This window comes from Stegostoma tigrinum, chromosome 15 (assembly GCF_030684315.1).
Source record: "Stegostoma tigrinum isolate sSteTig4 chromosome 15, sSteTig4.hap1, whole genome shotgun sequence".
In the NCBI taxonomy this organism is placed as follows: Eukaryota; Metazoa; Chordata; class Chondrichthyes; order Orectolobiformes; family Stegostomatidae; genus Stegostoma; species Stegostoma tigrinum.
The window spans coordinates 70,793,190-70,813,485 of record NC_081368.1 but is presented as its reverse complement, the minus strand read 5'-3'; the positions used below and the strand labels follow the sequence as shown (position 1 = coordinate 70,813,485).

Genomic DNA, 20,296 nt, shown 5'->3' with positions numbered 1-20,296 from the left:
CTATGAGCAATTTAGTATGGCCAATCCACCTAAGCTGCACATCTTTGGAAGGAAAAAAGAACATCCGATGGAAACTCAAGAAGTCACAGGGAGAATGTAGAAACTCCACACCCAAGGCTGGAATTGAACCGGGCTCACTGGCACTGCTAGGCAGTGGTGCTAGCCTCTGTGCCGCCTCCATGAGGGTGAAGAGAGTGGGGAGGGGTATATTGATGAACTGGTGAAGAAGAAGATTGGTCCCTGAAGATTCCTTTCTTAATGACCAAAGAATAGACAGAGAAAAGAACAATGTGAGAGAGGGATCACCAATCAGATGTGGTGCATTCGATATTGCCACATAATTTTGAAATTACAAATCAATTTAATAAGCGGTCCTTCCGCCTCATATATTCTACTTTTTAAACTCTAATGATAGAACTCAATGGATGTCACCATTGTACTTACCCCGTCCTCATCTTCAATGATATCACTTCCTACAGAGGCCAGTGTGGTCCATTTGCAGTTGTTGATTGCTCTAACAGCACATCGTTTGTGAGCTTTAAATTTACACACTGTCAATTTAAAAACAACGGTTCAGTGAGTGTGTTGTCTTTTGCAGCAGACTTGCCATTTGCTAAGCCTAACAGTTCCCAGTCAAGAAGGCCATGGTCCAGAAACCCCACATACTCTGAGGCCATGCAATACGTCAAGCAGGATTAAACTGATTTATATACAGAATTCCCAGCCCGTGCAGTACCTCACCAATATAAGTAGCCTTGATGGACAAACTTGACACTACAATAACAACTGACATTTATATAGCACCTTGAGTGCAATGGAATTCTCCAAGTCACTTCATGGGATAATTTGAGCACAAATTTTGACATCAGATTGCATAAGAAGATATTGAAGCAGATGGGCACAAGTATCAAAGGCTGAGATAACAAGGCGTAGAGCTGGGTGAACACAGCAGGCCAAGCAGCATCAGAGGAGCAGGAAAGCTGATGTTTTGGGTCTGGGCCCTTCTTCATCAGCTTTCCTGCTCCTCTGATGCTGTTTGGCTTGCTGTGTTTATCCGGCTCTACACCTTGTTTTCTCAGATTATCCAGCATCAGCAGTTCCTACTATCTCAGTATCACAGACAACAAAAACAAAGTTACTGGAAAAGCTCAGCAGGTCTGGCAGCATCTGTGGAAGAGAAAACAGCGAAAACAGAGTTAATATTTCGGGTCCAGTGACCCTTCCTCAGAACTTCCTCAGAATTTATTTATCTCAGTATCATATGCTGGTCAGGTTATCAACTGTGTTTGGAATATATTATGGAAGACATCATCACAAGGCTTCCTTCCCCAAAGTATTTGACACATTGTGCCCCCTACTGTACACCCCTGTAGTATTATCGCTGTACTGTTAATCCAGAGACCCAGATAATGTTCTGGGGACCAGGGTTCGAATCCCACCATGGCAAAAGGTGGAAATTGAATTCAATAAATATCTGGAATTACCATGAACCCATTGTCAATTGTCGGAAAAACCCATCTGGTTCACTAATGTCCTTTAGGGAAGGAAACTGCCATCCTTACCTGGTCTGGCCTACATGTGACTCCAGACCCACAGCAATGTTGTTAACTCTTAACTGCCCTCTGGGCAATTAGGGATGGGTAATAAATGCTGCCTAACCAGTGATGCCCTCATCCTGTGAATGAATAAACATAAAACCCATTTGCCCATCCCCAACAACTCAATTTGGCTACAGTCAATATGGTCACTGAAAATCCCAGAATCTCTCTGTGCTCCAGGAACTGATGTTTCTAGAACAATCATTTGGTCAGGCTATTTTGCAATCTGGGTGCATTGTGACCTTGTTATTCACTTTCACATGCAACTAAAGTGAATTGTGGTTAATCATAGGAGCCCCAGGAGATAAATCTTCATTTGCAGGAGGCTCCAAGGTAACCATATATGCTGGGCCAGACTCTGACTTGCATTGGGTAAAAAAGATGAGTGCTAAACCCAACCATGCCTTGTGAGAAGATTATCCATAAAATTGCCCATCTTCATTCGAATCCCAATTCAGCTGTCACATGTTACGGATATAAATTTATTCATTCCTTTGAAGGATGGCCATGCAATCCAGGACTGTATGCAGCTCTATTAATATCAAGCTGCATCTCGCTGTGAACTATTCTAGCCATCCTATGATTGATATTGTTGAGGACATAGCTGGCTGTTTTCCCCGTGGTTTGCTTGGATGTTCCTGGAAATGTTAAATCTATTGCTAACGTATCAAACAATGTTTGGATGGAACATCCGGCAATAGAAGGCAGTGAAGCCAAAAGAAAAGCTCCCTGACAATTCCAAGTGTCAATTTTAAAAATATTCTTTACTCCCTACTGCTTTATGACTTTGATTCTTCAGTAATTAAGGCAATTAATATTTTTTAAACTGAAATGACTCAAGCCTACAGCGAGGTCACAGTGACTCCCACCTACCTTCACAAGAGAGCCCGTGAGAGGTCATTCCTGAGAGGGCCTCCCGGCAGACATTGCAGAAGGTAGGGCGAGCATGGGATGTTGCATACCAGTTGTGCATCCCTGAGAAATGTTCTATGTTCAGCTGGCTTGCCTAGGGATGACCCAACAACAAACATGCTCAGTTTGAAGCTCAGAGGGAGGAATCAAATGCAGAGGTGAGACATGCCGATTCAAACACCTAGCCATGGTCATGGCACCATGCCACGCACACCATGAGTAAGACATGCCACTCGGTGTAATGCATAGACACTCAGCATTTATGTGGATGTCTCTAAATATAAATGTGCATTCATCCATCCACTCTCTTCCTTCCACTGCCTCTCCACTATCACGCACTCTGCTCAAACATTAATTCCACAACGTGTATAAACTGCATCCTATTATAAACTGTCTCCCACGCATCTAATCAGCTCTCATGTTCTCTGTACACTTTGACGGTCATTGACTCTAATTCCACATATTTAAACACATTTCCACAGTGCATGTACATGGTGCCCAATCTTATATATAAACAACAGACACAGTTATGCACACCTATACTCACATACATGTGCACAAACACACACAGGAACGCAGACACACAAATATCAGCGGAACTATGCATATACACCCAGGCAGGCATGTCCCAGTGTGGGAGAAGAAACAGCAGATTGACAGTGAGGGTACAATGTTCCAGGGATGGATCAGATGTCATTTCCAACAGAGTGTGAAAAGAATTGACACTTCTATTTTGTTACCTCATAATTCTCAAGTTTTTGGACAGATTTCAATGCAGTAATCCAATCTTCCATCTCCTTCCTATTCTCTGCACACAGGATTAATTTTCGAAACGGCGTAATGATCTGAAAATAAACCTCGATTTAGAATAAAGAACTCTTTTCCTGATGGAGCCTGTGTTTAGCCCTGGGTATCTCTATCTCATTACAGAATGTCACCAAGAGTGGGCAGCAGATAATTCTGAAATACCAGGGAATAAGTACAGACATTAGGGCCAGTGTCATCTCAAAAAGCACAAGGTAGAATCAACAAATGTCCAAACACAATGGCAACAAGTGATGCTTCCTGCACTATAATGATGTTTTCTACAATTCTCTTCCAAGCTACTGGCTGGACCCAGAGAAGTGAGGACACTGAAAATTATTCTACGGGGATCATAATTGGCAAAGAGCAGGTAATATATTAAATAGAACCAGTGCTAGACTTACTAACTCAAATCAATTGAGTCACAGAGTTATACAGCATGGAAACAGACCCCTCAGTCCTACTCATCAATACAGACCAGGTATCCTAAATTAATCCACTCCCATTTGCCTGCATTTAGCCCATATCACTGTCTACGTTCTGCTTGCCCAAAAAGGCCCTGAGCTACCTGTTGCCTGCCACTTCAATGTACCACCCTGTTCCCTGGCCAACATCTGTTTCTGGCTTGTTACAGTGTTCCTGTGAAGCTCAGCACAAGCTGGAAGAAGAACACCTCATGCTCTGCTTGGCAACTCTGCAGCCCTCTGGATTCAAAATCAAGTTCAATAATTTTAGGGTGTAGACTCTCCCATGTCTTAGCCCCTACCCCACACACACCAGGCCTTGTTATCACATAGTCTGCCATTATACACCACCTTATTGTTAGTCACTAACAGTCCCCATTCACAACTATTCACCCTCCCAGCCAGATCGTTATCAGCTCCTGCATCTATCCAACTGCTGTTCTCTCCGTTTGGGGTCTATCCTATCGTTTACTCCCTACCCCACCCCCCTCCCTATTTTCTGCAATATAAACCGACATTTTCCCAGCGACAATCAGGTCTGAGGAAGACCTGAAATGTTAACTGTGATTTTCTCTTCAAAGATGCGGCTAGACCTGTTAAGCTTTCCCAGCAACTTCTGTTTTTGTTCCATCTGAACCCTTCCTTTTCATGTACCCATCCAGATGCTTCATAAATGTTGTCATTCTATCAGCCTCTACCGCTTCCTCTGGCAGCTCATTCCGTGCACACACTACGCTGTGCATGAAAAAGTTACTCCTTAGGTCTCTTTTATACCTTTACCCTCTCACCTTAAATCTACATCACCTAGTTTTGGACTCCCCTAACTTGGGTAAAAAGAAAACCTTGCCTATTTACCCTAATCATGTCTTTCATGATTTCATAAATCTCTATGAGGTCACCCCTCAGCCTCTGATGCTCCAGGGGATATGACCATTACTCCTAACTCATGATGCTGGTCAGAAGACCATCCCATCATCTGTGTCCATTGGGGAATGAGAAGCTGCCCGAGCCAGAAACCTTAACATTGAATCAAAGTCTGTATTTTTAGGGTTCACTCCAGAGATTTGAACACATTCAAGGCTGACACTGGATAGCAATGCTGGTGGAATACTTCATTTTTAGCTATGTCAACTTTTTGTTGAAACAGTGAATGAAAGTGCCGCCGGCCAGAGGCTTCCCATCACAGTGGGATAAGTGTAAAGGGGGTTCTCCCTAACCCTCCCTCCACTGACTCCTTCACCCGCTTCCAACACAAGTCCTCCTCCTGGACACAGGCTTGAGGACCGCTTTGCAGAACACCTCTGCTCCGTTCGCAATAAACAACTGCACCTCCCAGTCGCAAACCATTTCCACTCCCCCTCCCATTCTTTAGATGACATGTCCAACATGGGCCTCCTGCAGTGCCACAGTGATGCCACCCGAAGGTTGCAGGAACAGCAACTCATATTCCGCTTGGGAACCCTGCAGCCCAATGGTATCAATGTGGACTTCACCAGCTTCAAAATCTCCCCTTCCCCTATCGCATCCCAAAACCAACCCAGTTCATCCCCTCCCCCCACTGCATCCCAAAACCAGCCCAGCCTGTCTCTGCCTCCCTAACCTGTTCTTCCTCTCACCCATCCCTTCCTCCCACCCCAAGCCGCACCTCCATTTCCTACCTACTAACCTCATCCCACCTCCTTGACCTGTCCGTCTTCCCTGGACTGACCTATCCCTTCCCTACCTCCCCACCTATACTCTCCTCTCCACCTATCTTCTTTTCTCTCCATCTTTGGTCCGCCTCCCCCTCTCTCCCTATTTATTCCAGAACCCTCACCTCATCCCCCTCTCTGATGAAGGGTCTAGGCCCTAAATGTCAGCTTTTGTGATCCTGAGATGCTGCTTGGCCTGCTGTGTTCATCCAGCTTCACACTTTATTATCTTGGATTCTCCAGCATCTGCAGTTCCCATTATCTCTCCATAATGTCCTGGTTGCTCTCTCATTCACATGAAGGACAGCCAACTGTCTCAACCACTCTCTCCGTGACTCCCTTGTTCGCTCCACACTGCCCTCCAACCCCACCACACCCGGCACCTTCCCCTGCAACCGCAGGAAATGCTACACTTGTCCCCACACCTCCTCCCTCACCCCCATCCCAGGCCCCAAGATGACATTCCACATTAAGCAGAGGTTCACCTGCACATCTGCCAATGTGGTATACTGCATCCACTGTACCCGGTGCGGCTTCCTCTACATTGGGGAAACCAAGCGGAGGCTTGGGGACCGCTTTGCAGAACACCTCCGCTCAGTTCGCAACAAACAACTGCACCTCCCAGTCGCAAACCATTTCCACTCCCCCACCCATTCTCTTGATGACATGTCCATCATGGGCCTCCTGCACTGCCACAATGATGCCACCCGAAGGTTGCAGGAACAGCAACTCATATTCCGCCTGGGAACCCTGCAGCCATATGGTATCAATGTGGACTTCACCAGTTTCAAAATCTCCCCTTCCCCTACTGCATCCCTAAACCAGCCCAGTTCATCCCCTCCCCCCACTGCACCACACAACCAGCCCAGCTCTTCCCCCCCACCCACTGCATCCCAAAACCAGTCCAACCTGTCTCTGCCTCCCTAACCGGTTCTTCCTCTCACCCATCCCTTCCTCCCACCCCAAGCCGCACCCCCAGCTACCTACTAACCTCATCCCACCTCCTTGACCTGTCCGTCTTCCCTGGACTGACCTATCCCCTCCCTACCTCCCCACCTACACCCTCTCCACCTATCTTCTTCACTCTCCATCTTCGGTCCGCCTCCCCCTCTCTCCCTATTTATTCCAGTTCCCTCCCCCCATCCCCCTCTCTGATGAAGGGTCTAGGCCCGAAACGTCAGCTTTTGTGCTCCTGAGATGCTGCTTGGCCTGCTGTGTTCATCCAGCCTCACATTTTATTATCTTGGAATCTCCAGCATCTGCAGTTCCCATTATCTCTGTTTGTGAGTTTAACCTGAGGGTCACTATGCCTCAGGCAAGGTGTGAGATTCAGAAGGCATTAAAGCTTTCATAATCAACTGAGCCATTACAGGAATTGAACCCCGGTTGTCCGCATCACCCTGTACCAGAAAGCAATTAACAGGATTACTGACCCCCACTACTGAGCCATTGACCAATGTTGATAAAAGATTACTTCATATCGCTTGTTTGGGTGCGCAGTATTTCCTACGTAACAATATTATTAAAAAGTACACTATTGGCTGTGAAGAGCTTTTGGTTATCCTGAAGTTGTGTGAGGTGTTATATCAAAGCAAGTCTTCCTTCCTTTAATTTCTATTTGCATTTCCAGCCAGTCATAGAATCATAGAGCCCCTACAATATGGAAGCAGGCTATTCAGCCCATCGAGACCACACCGATCTTCCAAAGAACATTTCACCCAGGCCCACTCCCCTACCCTACCTTGTAACCCTACAGTTCCCATGGTCAATCCAGCTAACCTGCATATCTTTGAGCTGTGGGAGGAAACTAGAGCACCTGGAGGAAACCCACGCAGACACAGGGAGAATACACAAAAATCCACAAAGACAGCTGAATCCAGAATGGAAGCTGACATGGTGAGGCAACAGTGCTAACCACTGAGCGACCGTGCACCCCCCAGCAAGTTGATGACATCAGCTGCCCCCACCAGTGTCAATGAGCAAAACCTACTCTTAACCTTTTAGTCTCTTTATCTGGATGGATTGCTTGCTCAAGAGCGCAGAACCTCAAGTGCAGAGACACAGCCTGCCCCTCACGGCCCAGTATGTAAGCAAGCCTGCTTCACAAGAAGGTACTGTAGCTGCTGACCCTAACAGAGGGGTAGGTAGTTACCAGGGGGCGGTTTGTGTGTCACTATGAGTCAGAGGGTGGCATTACATTGTAGAACTTAACAGCCACAATTCTGAAATACTTTGTTCTCAGCAGGAGCTGTCTTCCTAGATCTCATGGTACCCTATCGTTCACAGTACCTGCAGAACACTTTGACTCTCACTGTAGGCTATTTGCCAGAAATGTGATACATGAAGATTCTGAATCATTTAAGCCACCATGGAGATGACTTTATGATTGTCTAAGACCTATGATTAAGAGGAGGGTTACAGGGGTTTCAATGTAACTCCCTGGTCGGAAAGAGGATTTTTCTGACTCTATGAGAGAAACAATGCAGTGGTCACTGTGCAAGAGAAATATCAAATCAGGAAAAAGCAGCAACTTACGGTAAAACTGTTGTTAATGTTTTTAGTGCTGGTCTCAGCAACACTGGCATTAGACAGATCCACCTCATCAAATATTAAAGACTGGAATGAGAGAAACAAGACAAACTGCAATCAGAAGCCGAACCAGGAACAGGACTTTAGGTGTAGGTGAATAAGGCAGGCGAAATCAGAAAACAGACTTCATTCAGAATAAAAGCTAAATCAGAATATAGGTTACAGTCGGAATACAGGCTACAAACAGAATACAAGCTAAGTCAGAATATAAGTTACAGTCAAATACAAGCTATAGTTAGAACACAAGTTACAATCAAAATACAGCTACAACCTGAATACAGAATATAACATACAATTAGAATACCAATTATAATCGGAATATAGCCTTAGCAGAAATCAGTAAATGTAGCAGGGCTTGAGGTTGGGTGTGAGAGTCTACATTAGATTGTACTTTGGGTAATGGGTCAGTGAGTAGTCTCTGAGCTTGAAGATTGTAGGTTTATGCCCCACCCCACAGACTTGAGCAAATAACCCAGGCTGTCACATCAGCGCAGTGCTGAGGGAGTGCTGGACTGTAAGAGGGGCAGTACTGAGGGAGTGCTGTACTGTCATAAGGTCAGTACTGATGGAGTGCTGCCCCATCAGAGAGCCAGTCCTGAGGGAGTGCTTCACTATCAGTGGGTTAGTACTGAGGGAGTGTTGCACTGTCAGATGGTGAGTACTGAGAGAGTGCCATATTGTCAGAAAGTCAGTACCGAGGGAGTGCCACACTGTTGGACAGTCAGCACTGAGAGGGTGCTGCGAAGTCAGAGGGTCAGTTCCGAGGGAGTGCCGCACTGTCAGAGGGTCAGTAATGAAGAAATGCTGCAATGTCAGAAGGTCTGTACTGAGGGAGTGCTGCACTGTCAGTGGGTCAGTGTTGAGAAAGTGCTGCACTGTCAGAGGGTCTGTACTGAAGGAAGGCTGCATTGTCACATGTTCAGTAATGAGTAACTGCTGCACTATCGGAGGAACCGCGCTGTGGGAGTGCTACACTGTCACAGGTACTGTCTTTCAAACGAATTATAAATCCATGGTCCCACCGCCTATCCTAACTCTACTTAAAGCTTCTCCATTTCAACAAGAGCATGGAATAAAAATGAGCCATGTTGGAAGAAACAAAAGGAAGAGTTGGAACAGAGATACAAGATTTGGAGTGTGCACCCCTCTAAATATTGATACACCATTCTGATCGATGGAGCAAATGTCGGGATTGATTACTGTAAGGAAACATCAGAGCTAGAAAAACACCTGCAGAATATCTTGCAACTCCAAGTGATTAAACTTCATGCAAGTCTGTCACTTTGCCTTGCCCTATGCTGGGTACTGTGTGGTCATCCTTAAGCAATCTAGCCAATTATCTCTCTAATGGAGAGAGATGCCTCTGGCTCATTGTGGACTATGGGTAAAAACTTGCTGAGGAAATTGCTTTTCAAATCAGAATGTGATGTGAGGCCAGTTTCACAGTACATTGTTAAAGTAGCAGGATATTATTATCCCATTTCAGTGAACTGTTTGTGAATTCATTCTGTCAGTATTGAGTCTCCCCTTCAACACTTGTTCTCCCTGGGTTTACTATGCTGTTAAACGCTGTCCCCTAGGTTTTACCACATGAACTCCCAACTATATTCATCATATCACTGCGATTGGTTTCCTGGCCCTTTATTCCTCACCATCACCTCCTCTGTGTGCCAGTTGGAGAGACAACAGATCTTTCACTGTACAACTCTGTCATTCTTGGCCATCAGGGAAACATACCATCACTCATGCTTTTTGTGAAGGAATTAGATACATTTCTAATGGGTAAAGAGATCAAAGGATATGAGGAGAAAGCAGGAACATTAATTGGATGAGTGAACATGTTGAATGGAGGAGCAGGCTTTCAGGGCCAAATAACCTATCCCTGCTCCCATTTTCTGTGTTTCTATCATAAGCATACACAAAATGTTTAAAAGCAAATGAGCTCTCTGATCGTTTTTAATGATATGATTCTCAGTTTGTTGACAGAAGATTGGGTTTTAATTCCATGGAGACTCTGTGACAATGCTGTAGGATTTTAAGATTCTTATATCACCTGGACAGTTTAACAGGACAATTCTGTTCTGCTTTGCTTCAAACTGTTCCTCAAAGACATGTGTAGGATAAAAGCAAATTTGCTGCTCTGTTCTTGACTGGCACGGCATCCAAATTTCCTGTGTTATCTTCAGCTGTCCACCTGTGAAGAAGGTTAAGCAACCTTCTGCAAGCAAGTGTATATCAGGGAGCACTGAGCACAGATTGTCTATCGCAGATCCGGGTACATGCTCGAGCCTATGAAGATCCTGTGCAAATGTTTGCAGAATTGTTGTTTAGGTGCTGACACTTGTCTCGGCCTAGAAGTGTGTTGTATTGAGTTGTTAAGAAAGTCAATGTCGAGAATTCAAGCATCAGAAATTTGAATTATCAGGGATTTCTATTAGATTGAAATTGTTAGAAATGGCTTGAATTAGATTTGGCAAGGTTGGAATTGGCCAGTTTGGAACTATCAGGAATGCTGTGATCAGGATTGGAATTGTCAGGAATTGCATTAGATTAGAATTATCTGGATTGGAATTGTCAGGAATGGTATTATCAGGATTAGAATTGTGTGGGTTAGAATTGTCAGGAATGGCATACAATTGGAATTGTCCAGATTGGAAATATCGGGAATGGTATTATCAGGAAGAGAATTGTCTGGACAGAAATTGTCAGGAATCATACTGTTAGGATTGGAATTGTCCCTTGTGTCTCGAGCAACATTCCTCATCAACTACCCCACTGCTGATTATGTATTGCTGCTGAGTTATTTCTGTGTAAGCATAATAAAATTCATGGCACCATTCAAGACAATTAATCGTTTGCAAGGTGGCTTGAGATAGTTGTGGTTTAATAAAATGTGAGTAAATGCTGCCATACTATTGTTACATAGAGGGTTGGTTTGTAGCAGTCCTAAATGTTTGGGTGAGATTCCAACTCATTGGAAAATGATGAGCAACGTGCTTTGTTTCAGCTGACAAACGTGAACAGTGTCAAGCCCTGATTGTTTTACCTTTGAATCCTTGGCCCAGTATAGAGTTCGTCCTCTGAGCTTGAAGTATCTTTTCTTCCACCTCTGGAAGGAGCTAGTCTGCTTCAGTAACAAGCCTTCATTGATGCTTTTCTGTTAAAAGAAATTGGAATATGTTCCTGAGTAACTTAAGTGATATGGTATGGATTACAATACCACTCACAGGAATGAATTTTTACTCCATGAGTAAAAAATGGATTAAATTAGATCCCAATCCATTGTTATGCTATGAATGAAGGTATGCTATTGGTTGCTTGTTAGTTTCTTTGTATGTAAACAATATATCTCAAAAAATGAACAAATTTCAACAAAATTTGGTACATAGATAGGGTATGAGCCAAAGACAAGCTGACCAGCTTTTGCTTAAGATGCAGATCAGAATTAGGATCTCAAATCTTTTCAAATCATCCATTACCTTCAGGAAGGGGCAAAGTGCTTTGTTTATAAGAATGCTCAGTATTGTTGAATGGAAAAAAATCTGATATTTCAGCTGTGCAAATCTTCATCAAAACAGTTTGTCTAAAATGTTGTGTGTGACAAGTCCTATTCCACAGGTCCTGTAATACATGATGCTATATTCAATTCTGGACACAGCACCACCACCACACCCCCCAGCCCGCCCAACACACACACCCACCAAATTCTCTCAATTTCATTTCAAACTCTTGAAGGTGACATTTGTCAGGACCTATGAATACGAGACATAGCACTCATGCCAGTCCCTTTATAAAAATGCCCAGAGCAGATACAATTCAAAACGTCAGAAAATTCCATGCAGCAAATCTCACATACTCCAAACACATAGCATAGAATTTTTGAGACATATTAAACTGAATATGGTACGACACAGTGTCTACCACCACTGTCCTCTTCCCATTCTCTCCCTGAAAACTGGAATAGTTCCAGGTGCTTTGGATCACGAACTAGGGGGTTAAAGGAAAGAAGGAAGGAAAACCAGTTCAGGATGATACTTTCCAACATCTGCTCCATGTTCGGTTCGGTGCAGCTTATAAGTCAAGATTCTGAATCCATCCTCTAAATGTCTTTCACTGATTCATCATCACCAAGGTGCTATTGATCAGCACCTAGGAACACTGACAGACTCTTCATCCAAAGTGGTGTTAACCACTTGCAGGGCATGTACAGAACAATACAATATAACACCCATTCACCCCTATATATCCCCTCAAACATTGCATGGCAGGTACAGCACAGGGTTAGATACAGAGCAAAGTTTCTTCTACACTGTTCCAATCAAACACTCCCAGTACAGATACATTGGAAGGATATACGCTGAGTAAACTTTTCACTGTGCTCATCTGAGTACAAGTGTCAATAAAGCTAATTCAAAAAATTTCCCTCCTAACTGTCCCAATCAAATAGTCCCAGGGCTCCATATCTAACCCTGTGCGGTAGCTGTCCTGGATGTGCATGATGGGACTTTATGGAGGGAGCTTTACTCTAAATATAACCCGTGCTGTCCCTGTCCTGTGAATTTCGGATAGAGACAGTGTAGATTTACTCTGTTAAAACTAAAAGGTAAGTTCTCTCATCACAGTTCTGTCGAAAGTTCTCATCGTAATCAAACACTACACACACATGGACAACACAGGGTTAGATATAAAGTAACGCATCCTCTACTCTTTTAAGCTAAAGATAAATGGAAAGCAAAGTTCCCTTGACGCCATCCCAATTGAACACGACCAGGACAGGGACAGTATGGAGTTAAAACCAGAGTAAAACTTACTCTGCTCTTTTAGAACATAGAAAAGTACAGCACAGTACAGACCCTTCGGCCCACGATGTTGTGCCGTGGAGTAATCCTAATCCAAAAATAAAATAACCTAACCTACATTCCCCTCAATTCACTGCTGTCCATGTGCATGTCCAGCAGTCGCTTAAATGTCACTAATGACTCCGCTTCCATGACTACCACTGGTAAACTATTCCATGCGCTCACAACTCTCTGGGTGAAGAACCTCCCTCTGACGTCTCCTCTATACCTTCCTCCTAACACCGTAAAACTATGACCCCTCGTGGCAGTCAATCCTGCCCTGGGGAAACGTCTCTGGCTATCGACTCTATCAATGCCTTTCATTATCTTGTACACCTCAATCAGGTCACCTCTCTTCCTCTTTGTAGAGCTGCAGCATAACCTCGCGGCTCTTAAACTCGATCACCCTGTTGATGAAAGCCAAAACACCATATGCTTTCTTAACAGCCTTATACACCTGGGCGGCAACTTTGAGGGAGCTATGCACTTGAACACCATGATCCCGCTGTTCCTCCACACTGCCGAGAATCCTGCCTTTAATCCTATATTCAGCATTTAAGTTCGACCTTCCAAAATGCATCACTTTGCATTTATCCAGGTTGAACTCCATCTGCCATTTCTCAGCCCAGCTCTGCATTCTGTCAATGTCTCACTGAAGCCTGCAATAGCCCTCGATACTATTGACGGCACCTCCAACCATTGTGTCATCAGCAAACATACTAATCCACCCCTCAACCTCCTCATCCAAGTCATTTATAAAAACTACAAAGAGCAGAGGCCCAAGAGCACAGCCCTGTGGGACACCACTCAGCACTGACCTCCAGGCAGAATACTTACCATCTACAACCACTCTCCTCCTCCTGTCAGCCAACCAATTCTGAATCCAGACAGCCAAATCACCCTGTATCCCATACCTCCTGACTTTATGAATGAGCCTGCCATGGGGAATCTTATCAAATGCCTTGCTGAATTCCATGTACACCACATCCACTGCTCGACCCTCGTCAACTTGTCTCGTGACCTCCTCAAAGAACTCAATAAGATTTGTAAGGCATGACCTGCCCCTCACAAAGCCATGGTGACTCCTTTTAATCACGCTATGCTTTTCCAAATAGTCATAAATCCTATCCCTCAGAATTCTTTCCAAAACCTTGCTGACCATAGACGTAAGACTGACTGGTCTGTAATTTCCAGGGATTTCCCTATTCCCTTTCTTGAAAAGAGGAACAACATTTGCCTCTCTCCAGTCTTCCGGTACGACTCCCGTGGAGAGTGAGGAAGCAAAGATCTTCGCCAGCGGCTTAGCAACCTCCTTTCTCACTTCCCGGAGCAACCTAGGATAAATCTGGTCTGGCCCTGGAGACTTATCAATCTTAATGTTTGCCAAAATTTCCAGCACACCAACTTCATCAATCTTGATCTGTTCAAGCCTGTTTTCCTGCTCCTCAAAGTTCTCATTCACAACAAGGTCCTTTTCCTTAGTGAAAACCAGAGCAAAAAAACTCATTTAGGGCTTCCCCTATCTGCTCAGACTCCACACACAAGTTCCCTCCGCTATCCCTGATTGGCCCTACCTTCTCCCTGATCATTCTCCTATTCCTCACATATGAGTAAAATGCCTTCGGGTTCTCCCTAATCCTTCCTGCCAAGCCTTTTTCGTGCCCCCTCCTCAGTCCACTTTTGAGCTCCTTCCGAGCAAGCCTGTAATCTTCTAAAGCTGTGCTAGACCCTTGCTTCCTCCACCTTACGTACGCTGCCTTTTTCTTCTTGACAAGAAGCACCTCTGTACCCGTCATCCAAGGCTCCTTCATCTTACCCCTTCCTACCTGTCTCAAAGGAACAAATTTATACATCACTCACAACAACTGTTCCTTAAACAGCCTCCACATGTTTGCTGTGCCCTTTCTGTGGAACAATTGCTCCCAATCTGTACTTCCCAACTCCTGTCTGATAGCGTCATAGTTTCCATTACCCCAGTTAATTATCTTCCCTTGGTAACTGCTCCTTTCCCTTTCCATGGCTATGGTAAATGTGAGGCTGTTGTGGTCACTGTCGCCAAAGTGTTCTCCTACCACGAGATCTGACACCTGTCCTGGCTCATTGCCGAGCACCAAATCCAAAATGGCCTCCCCCCTCATCGACCTTTCCATATACTGAGTAAGGAAACCCTCCTGAACAGACCTGACAAAAACGGCTCCATCCAAACCATCTGCACTAAGGACGTTCCAATCTATATTGGGAAAGTTGAAGTCACTAAACTAGACGTGAACAGAAAGTAAAGTTCCTTCAACGCAGTCCCCGTCAAATACTCCGGGGAGGATCAACACAGGGTAAAATTCAGAGTAAAGCCATCTCTACTCTTTTAAATTCAAAGTAAAGTACAAGTAACTGTTGGCAAGATGTCGGCAGAGTACAGTGTTACACTTGAAGCACCTCTCCTGGACCGGAGGCCAGCACAGGGAAGTGAGTCCCAGAGCAGAGGCCAGCACGGGGAAGTGAGTCCCGGAGCGGAGGCCGGTACAGGGAAGTGAGTCCTGGAGCAGAGGGTGGCACAGGGGAGCCGGTCCCACAGCAGTGGGCGGCGCGGGGAAGACAGTCCCACAGGAAACTTACTTTGGGGCAACTGAGAGCCAGTGCAGAGTGGACTGGAGACTTAGAGCGGAGTGGTGTCTTTGTTTGACCGGGGCTTGGCGCGGTTGGTCCAGCCAATTGTGGAAGAACCTGCGTTCAGCTACTACATTAAAATGTTTATTTATAATTTGTTTTGTCTGGCTGTAATGTCTATCCTTTTGACTATGTTGTGTTTCTAATTTACACAACAAATCACAGTAAAGTCATGCAACTGTTTTTCTTTTTATTCCTCTTTTTGTATCTAAGGTTTGTACATAGATACTTTGTATCAAAAATGGCACCATAAGAGGTCACATTGTAAATTTTTCACTATACTTCTGTACTGGAATAAAGAATATTCTATCCTATTCTAATGCTCCCCTTGGCATGAACAGAACAGTACAGCATATGGTTAGATACAACGTAAGGGTCTCTATACACCATCCTGCCAAATACTCCCAGATCTGGTGCTGGACTGGATTTAATACAGGGTAAAGCTCTCTCCACACTGTCAAAAACTTCCAGGATGTACAGAACAGGCGTAGATACAAAGTAAAACTCCCTCTAAACTTAAACTGAAAGCAAAACTCTCTCTACTCTTCAAATGAAAGAAAAACATCTTGCAAAAGTAAGGTTCAGCCTACTCTTTCTAATCTGAACATAAATCTCCTTCCATATTGACCCCATCAAACACACCCAGGACAGGGACAGCTCAGCTTTACATACAGAGTAAAGCGCTGTTTACACTGTCCTCTTCAAACATACCCAGTGACAGCAAAGTGTGAGATCCAAGGTAATGCTTCTGTAGTGATTCTAACAAGGTTAACCAGGTGGGCCTCCGAGAATATGACTCCCCCGATTGGGGCTGCTTATCTGTTCCAATCAGGGAGCCCTGGCTAACAGATATAAACAGAAGTATTAGAGGTTCTGCTCACTCTGAGAACTGGCGCTGACGGAGCCGAATCATTGTCAAGGACTCTCCACATGTAAATCAAAGATGACTTAGTGACGGTATACCAGCCACTGTGGTGTTATTTCAGCATCTTCTCCACTTTTAAACTGAAAGTAAAGCTCCCTCAACATTGTCCCCATCAAATAGGTGCTGAATAGGGTTCCATATGGAGTGAAGCACAGAGAGCTTTAACGTAAAACTTCTACTCTCTATCATTAAATTATTTTGGCGCGAGTACATTATGGACCTTAATTCCAATAAGTCTGATGACTATCCCCCCATAATGTCTATCCTTTCTTCACACATTGGATTTTCTATGTGTTATTACCAGTTGGATATGACTTGGACTGAGATCACTTAATTAGAAACATTTCCACTCTCAGTTTACCTCAAACTGCTTCAGGCAACTCATAGATAAGTTTGACATTCTACCAGCCCAAGAAATACATGACACTACCCAAAGCGCTTTCATGACCATCTTCTTCAATCATGAACAAATTAAAGGTACGCTCTACTTGAAGAAGCAGCATGCTGTAATTTTGGCCTAGGATTTTCAAAAGGAAACTGCAGGGAGGCAAACCATTTCTATTTAACTGGAACAGAATCTATTTTTGCAGTGACTAAGTTATAATTTTAAAACATAAAAACAGGCCGATGTGATGCTACACCAAAGGCATGATGGGATTGGAAAAACAAAATGGCTGCCTGCAGTACCTGTGGCAGGTTAGTTGACAAACCAGATTTGCTTCCTGTTTTCCTGAGTGCGCTGCCTGAGGTGCAGTACAGAACTTTCAACAAATGGCAAAATCTAACTCTGGGAATCTGCATTTCTCAAAATAACAGTGAACAAGTCTAAAAGTAGCTCTCACAACAGGAATAATGTACTCTGTTACATAAGCAACAACAGATTGCATTTATATGCACCACAATGTTGGGAAGAAGAAACAAAAGCTTAAACACATGTACAAACAGATGCAAGTACAGCTTCCTCCCAGCTGTTATTAGACGTCTGAATGGATCTCTTAAATTTTAAATTTAATATTGATCCTGTTCTTTGTGCAACTTCACTGTAGCTCTAACATACCTCCTTACTCTGTTCTATTACCCGAGCGCACTTTGTAGGGTATGATCTGCCTGTGCTGCATGCAAAACAAAACCTTTCATTGTACCTAGGTACATGTGACAATAATAAGTCAAATCAAATGGTGCCCAAAACTAGAAAGAGTGTCAATGGGCCACACAGGGTAACATTTCAGAAGTAGAGGGAGGATTTTGGTGTAGAGGTAAACTTTGATCCAACAAAACTGAAAACACAGTAAATATTTCCACGCAGGATGGTGAGTGAGTGGCCTGGAGGAGAACTTGTAGGGGGTGGTGTGATCTCTTGCACCTGCTGCCCTTGGCCTTCAAGATGGAAGTGGTCATGGTTTTAGAAGATGCTATCAGAAGAACCTTGGTGAATTTCTGCAGTGTGTCATGTACATGGCACTGCCAGTGTGTTGGCGGTGGATGGACTGAATGTCAGCAAAGGTGAGTGAGATGCTGAGCAAGCCGAAGAGAGGTAGTCCATGAATTGGAAATGACCTCCTTGAGGTTCAGGGTGGCAAATACTCAGAGGGCCAGTTCAAGTGATTAAACCCGAGATTGAAATGTTGCTCAAATGCAAGATTTGTATATGCACTGTCAGAGCCATGAGGATTTCAGTGCCAGTCTGGGTTCAATCACTGACACAAAGTTTTAGTTTAGGCAAATTGTCAGATTGTTGGGTGCCCTGAAATCTTGCCATGGGTCAACCCTCCATGCCCTCCTACAATGAGGTCCTCACTCTTCAAGCACTAAGAATGGATGTGACTCAATGCGTACATTGTGCATCTATTGTTACTGAGCCAGTGTAAATAAAGACTTCACATCTCCTATCAGTCTCTTAGAGACTGCTGAGAATAAACTGAGTACTGGGATTGAGCTGTCGGGATATTTTCATTGTGTTTGTTTACGTTGGATTAGTATAAATACACAGCAGACTGAACGGTTACCTGAGCATAATGAACTGCTCTGTAAACACAGATGTGAAATGACTGCTGTAAAAATAGCAGCAGCGTCTAAAAATAGATGAGAGATCCAGGGCAAGTGTTTACTTCAGAACCAACCCTCACTCTGCCAGAAGCTCGACATATAATATCAGCCTGCAACCTATCGTCCTGGTCACATTCCCTCTGATCGACAATCCAACCCCGCAGCCCTCCTGGCGATCTTCACTTTCATTCTATTTTTAAACGCTGCAATTACTCAGCTGCCTTACCAATTACACAAAACGCGTTCTCCAGGGAAGATCACAGCAAATGGGAATCTACTCTCTTCATTCTGAAACACCCACAGCACAACACCACGGTCAGGGCAGGGGCAGGTATAATCAAGAGAGACCTTGCATTCGATTAGCGCCTTCTGCAACCTCAGGAAGCGCCCCCTCTCCGTCCGAGGAAGTGCTCTTGATGCTTCGTCGCTACCATCAATATGAAATGTGAGGCTGCCTATCTGCGCACAGCAAAACTCCACTGGTATTGTGACCAGATCGTCTGTTTTCAGTCGGGGCAGTTGAAGCATAGATATTGTGGGCCTTTCTGTCACCGCTCGCAAGGGCAGGGGCAGGGCCTCTGTAAAACAACATTTCCGACAGTGCACCACTGCCTCAGTACTCCTGTGGAGTGACAGCAGGGGTTTTGCACTGAAAACTCTGGCCTCGGACAACCTTGTGATCCTGGAAGTGAGAGTACTTCCCAGTAAACCACAGAAAGGATCCAACTTTGACACAGATCTCAGTAATAAGGAGTGAGAAGTCCAGTTAAACAACGCAGCGTGGAACTGATAAAGTCCTTTGGCTCCGAATTCTCTGCTGAATGTCGCTGTCCTTTGATGTCAGCGAGACTCCACCCTCTGTCCAAGGTTGGAAGAGGTCCTCACAGCAATAGTTAGGCTTTGGAGAGCGGTGTTTGCTTCAACCATAAGCTGTTGCCACAATGACTCGCTTCTAAGACCCCAGCTATTTGAATCAGTGTGTTGGAAAAGGAAACTACTTACAGCCTTGAAACTCAGAGTAGAAAGATGTAGAGCCATGGAATGGGGTAAACACAAGCCCCTGTCAGTCCACACGCCTTCCAAACCAGTCCACACAGAGGACAGGTGCCATTCTGGGGAGCAGGATGGGTTCCACAAAGTGAAAACAATCCCTTGGGTGGCTAGGGGATTTCTCTGTCCCAAGAGGACCCCTGAAGAAGGAAGCCCACTCCCTTGCTCTCCAATGGCCCCAATCCCACTCTCACTGCTTTGTTGCAGAGAAGTGACAACTAGGTGCAGTCAACCTAGGAGTAACTCTGTCACCAGAAATATACATTTAACACCTTCAGACGTCATCAGAGATGAATCAATAAGGAATGGAAATATTTGTGGTTAATCCATTCACTTCTCAGCATGCAGCAGAATGCAGAGCACCCCTAACCAAATTTCTTTCACCACACCCAGTGCTTAAATTAGTAGATAGCTTGTGATAGTTTCCAAATCAGTCATTCATGTAGCTTCTAAGATTGTGGGTTCAACCCTTCTCCCCAGATGTGTTCATACAGTCCAAACTGACATATCTAGTGCAGTCCTGAGGGAATGCTACTATTTTCCAATTGAGATTTTAAACTAGGTAGCATGAGTACTCTCAGGTCATTTATTGTACAGCACTAATAGAAGGACTGGGGAGTTCTCAATTGTGCACCATTATATTTCTAACTTCCGGTCACATGGTATTGAAGGAGGGCTTCTGAGTTCAGGGCACGTCCACTTTTCTTTAAGTTTC

General features: G+C 44.5%; 1 protein-coding gene across 3 annotated transcripts in view; it reads right to left on the bottom strand.

The window, feature by feature from the left end:
• si:dkey-172j4.3 (diacylglycerol kinase eta) overlaps positions 1 to 20,296 on the bottom strand; it is a 206,413-nt gene that overhangs the window by 61,892 nt on the left and 124,225 nt on the right. For all 3 annotated transcript variants that reach the window (XM_048544259.2, XM_048544258.2, XM_048544260.2), the window contains exons 2-6: positions 11,105 to 11,215; positions 8,005 to 8,085; positions 3,251 to 3,355; positions 2,472 to 2,604; positions 445 to 551 (exon numbers count right to left, since the gene is read on the bottom strand). In XM_048544259.2, coding sequence (XP_048400216.1) covers positions 445 to 551; positions 2,472 to 2,604; positions 3,251 to 3,355; positions 8,005 to 8,085; positions 11,105 to 11,215 — 537 coding nt within the window. The remainder of the gene's footprint in view (positions 1 to 444; positions 552 to 2,471; positions 2,605 to 3,250; positions 3,356 to 8,004; positions 8,086 to 11,104; positions 11,216 to 20,296) is intronic.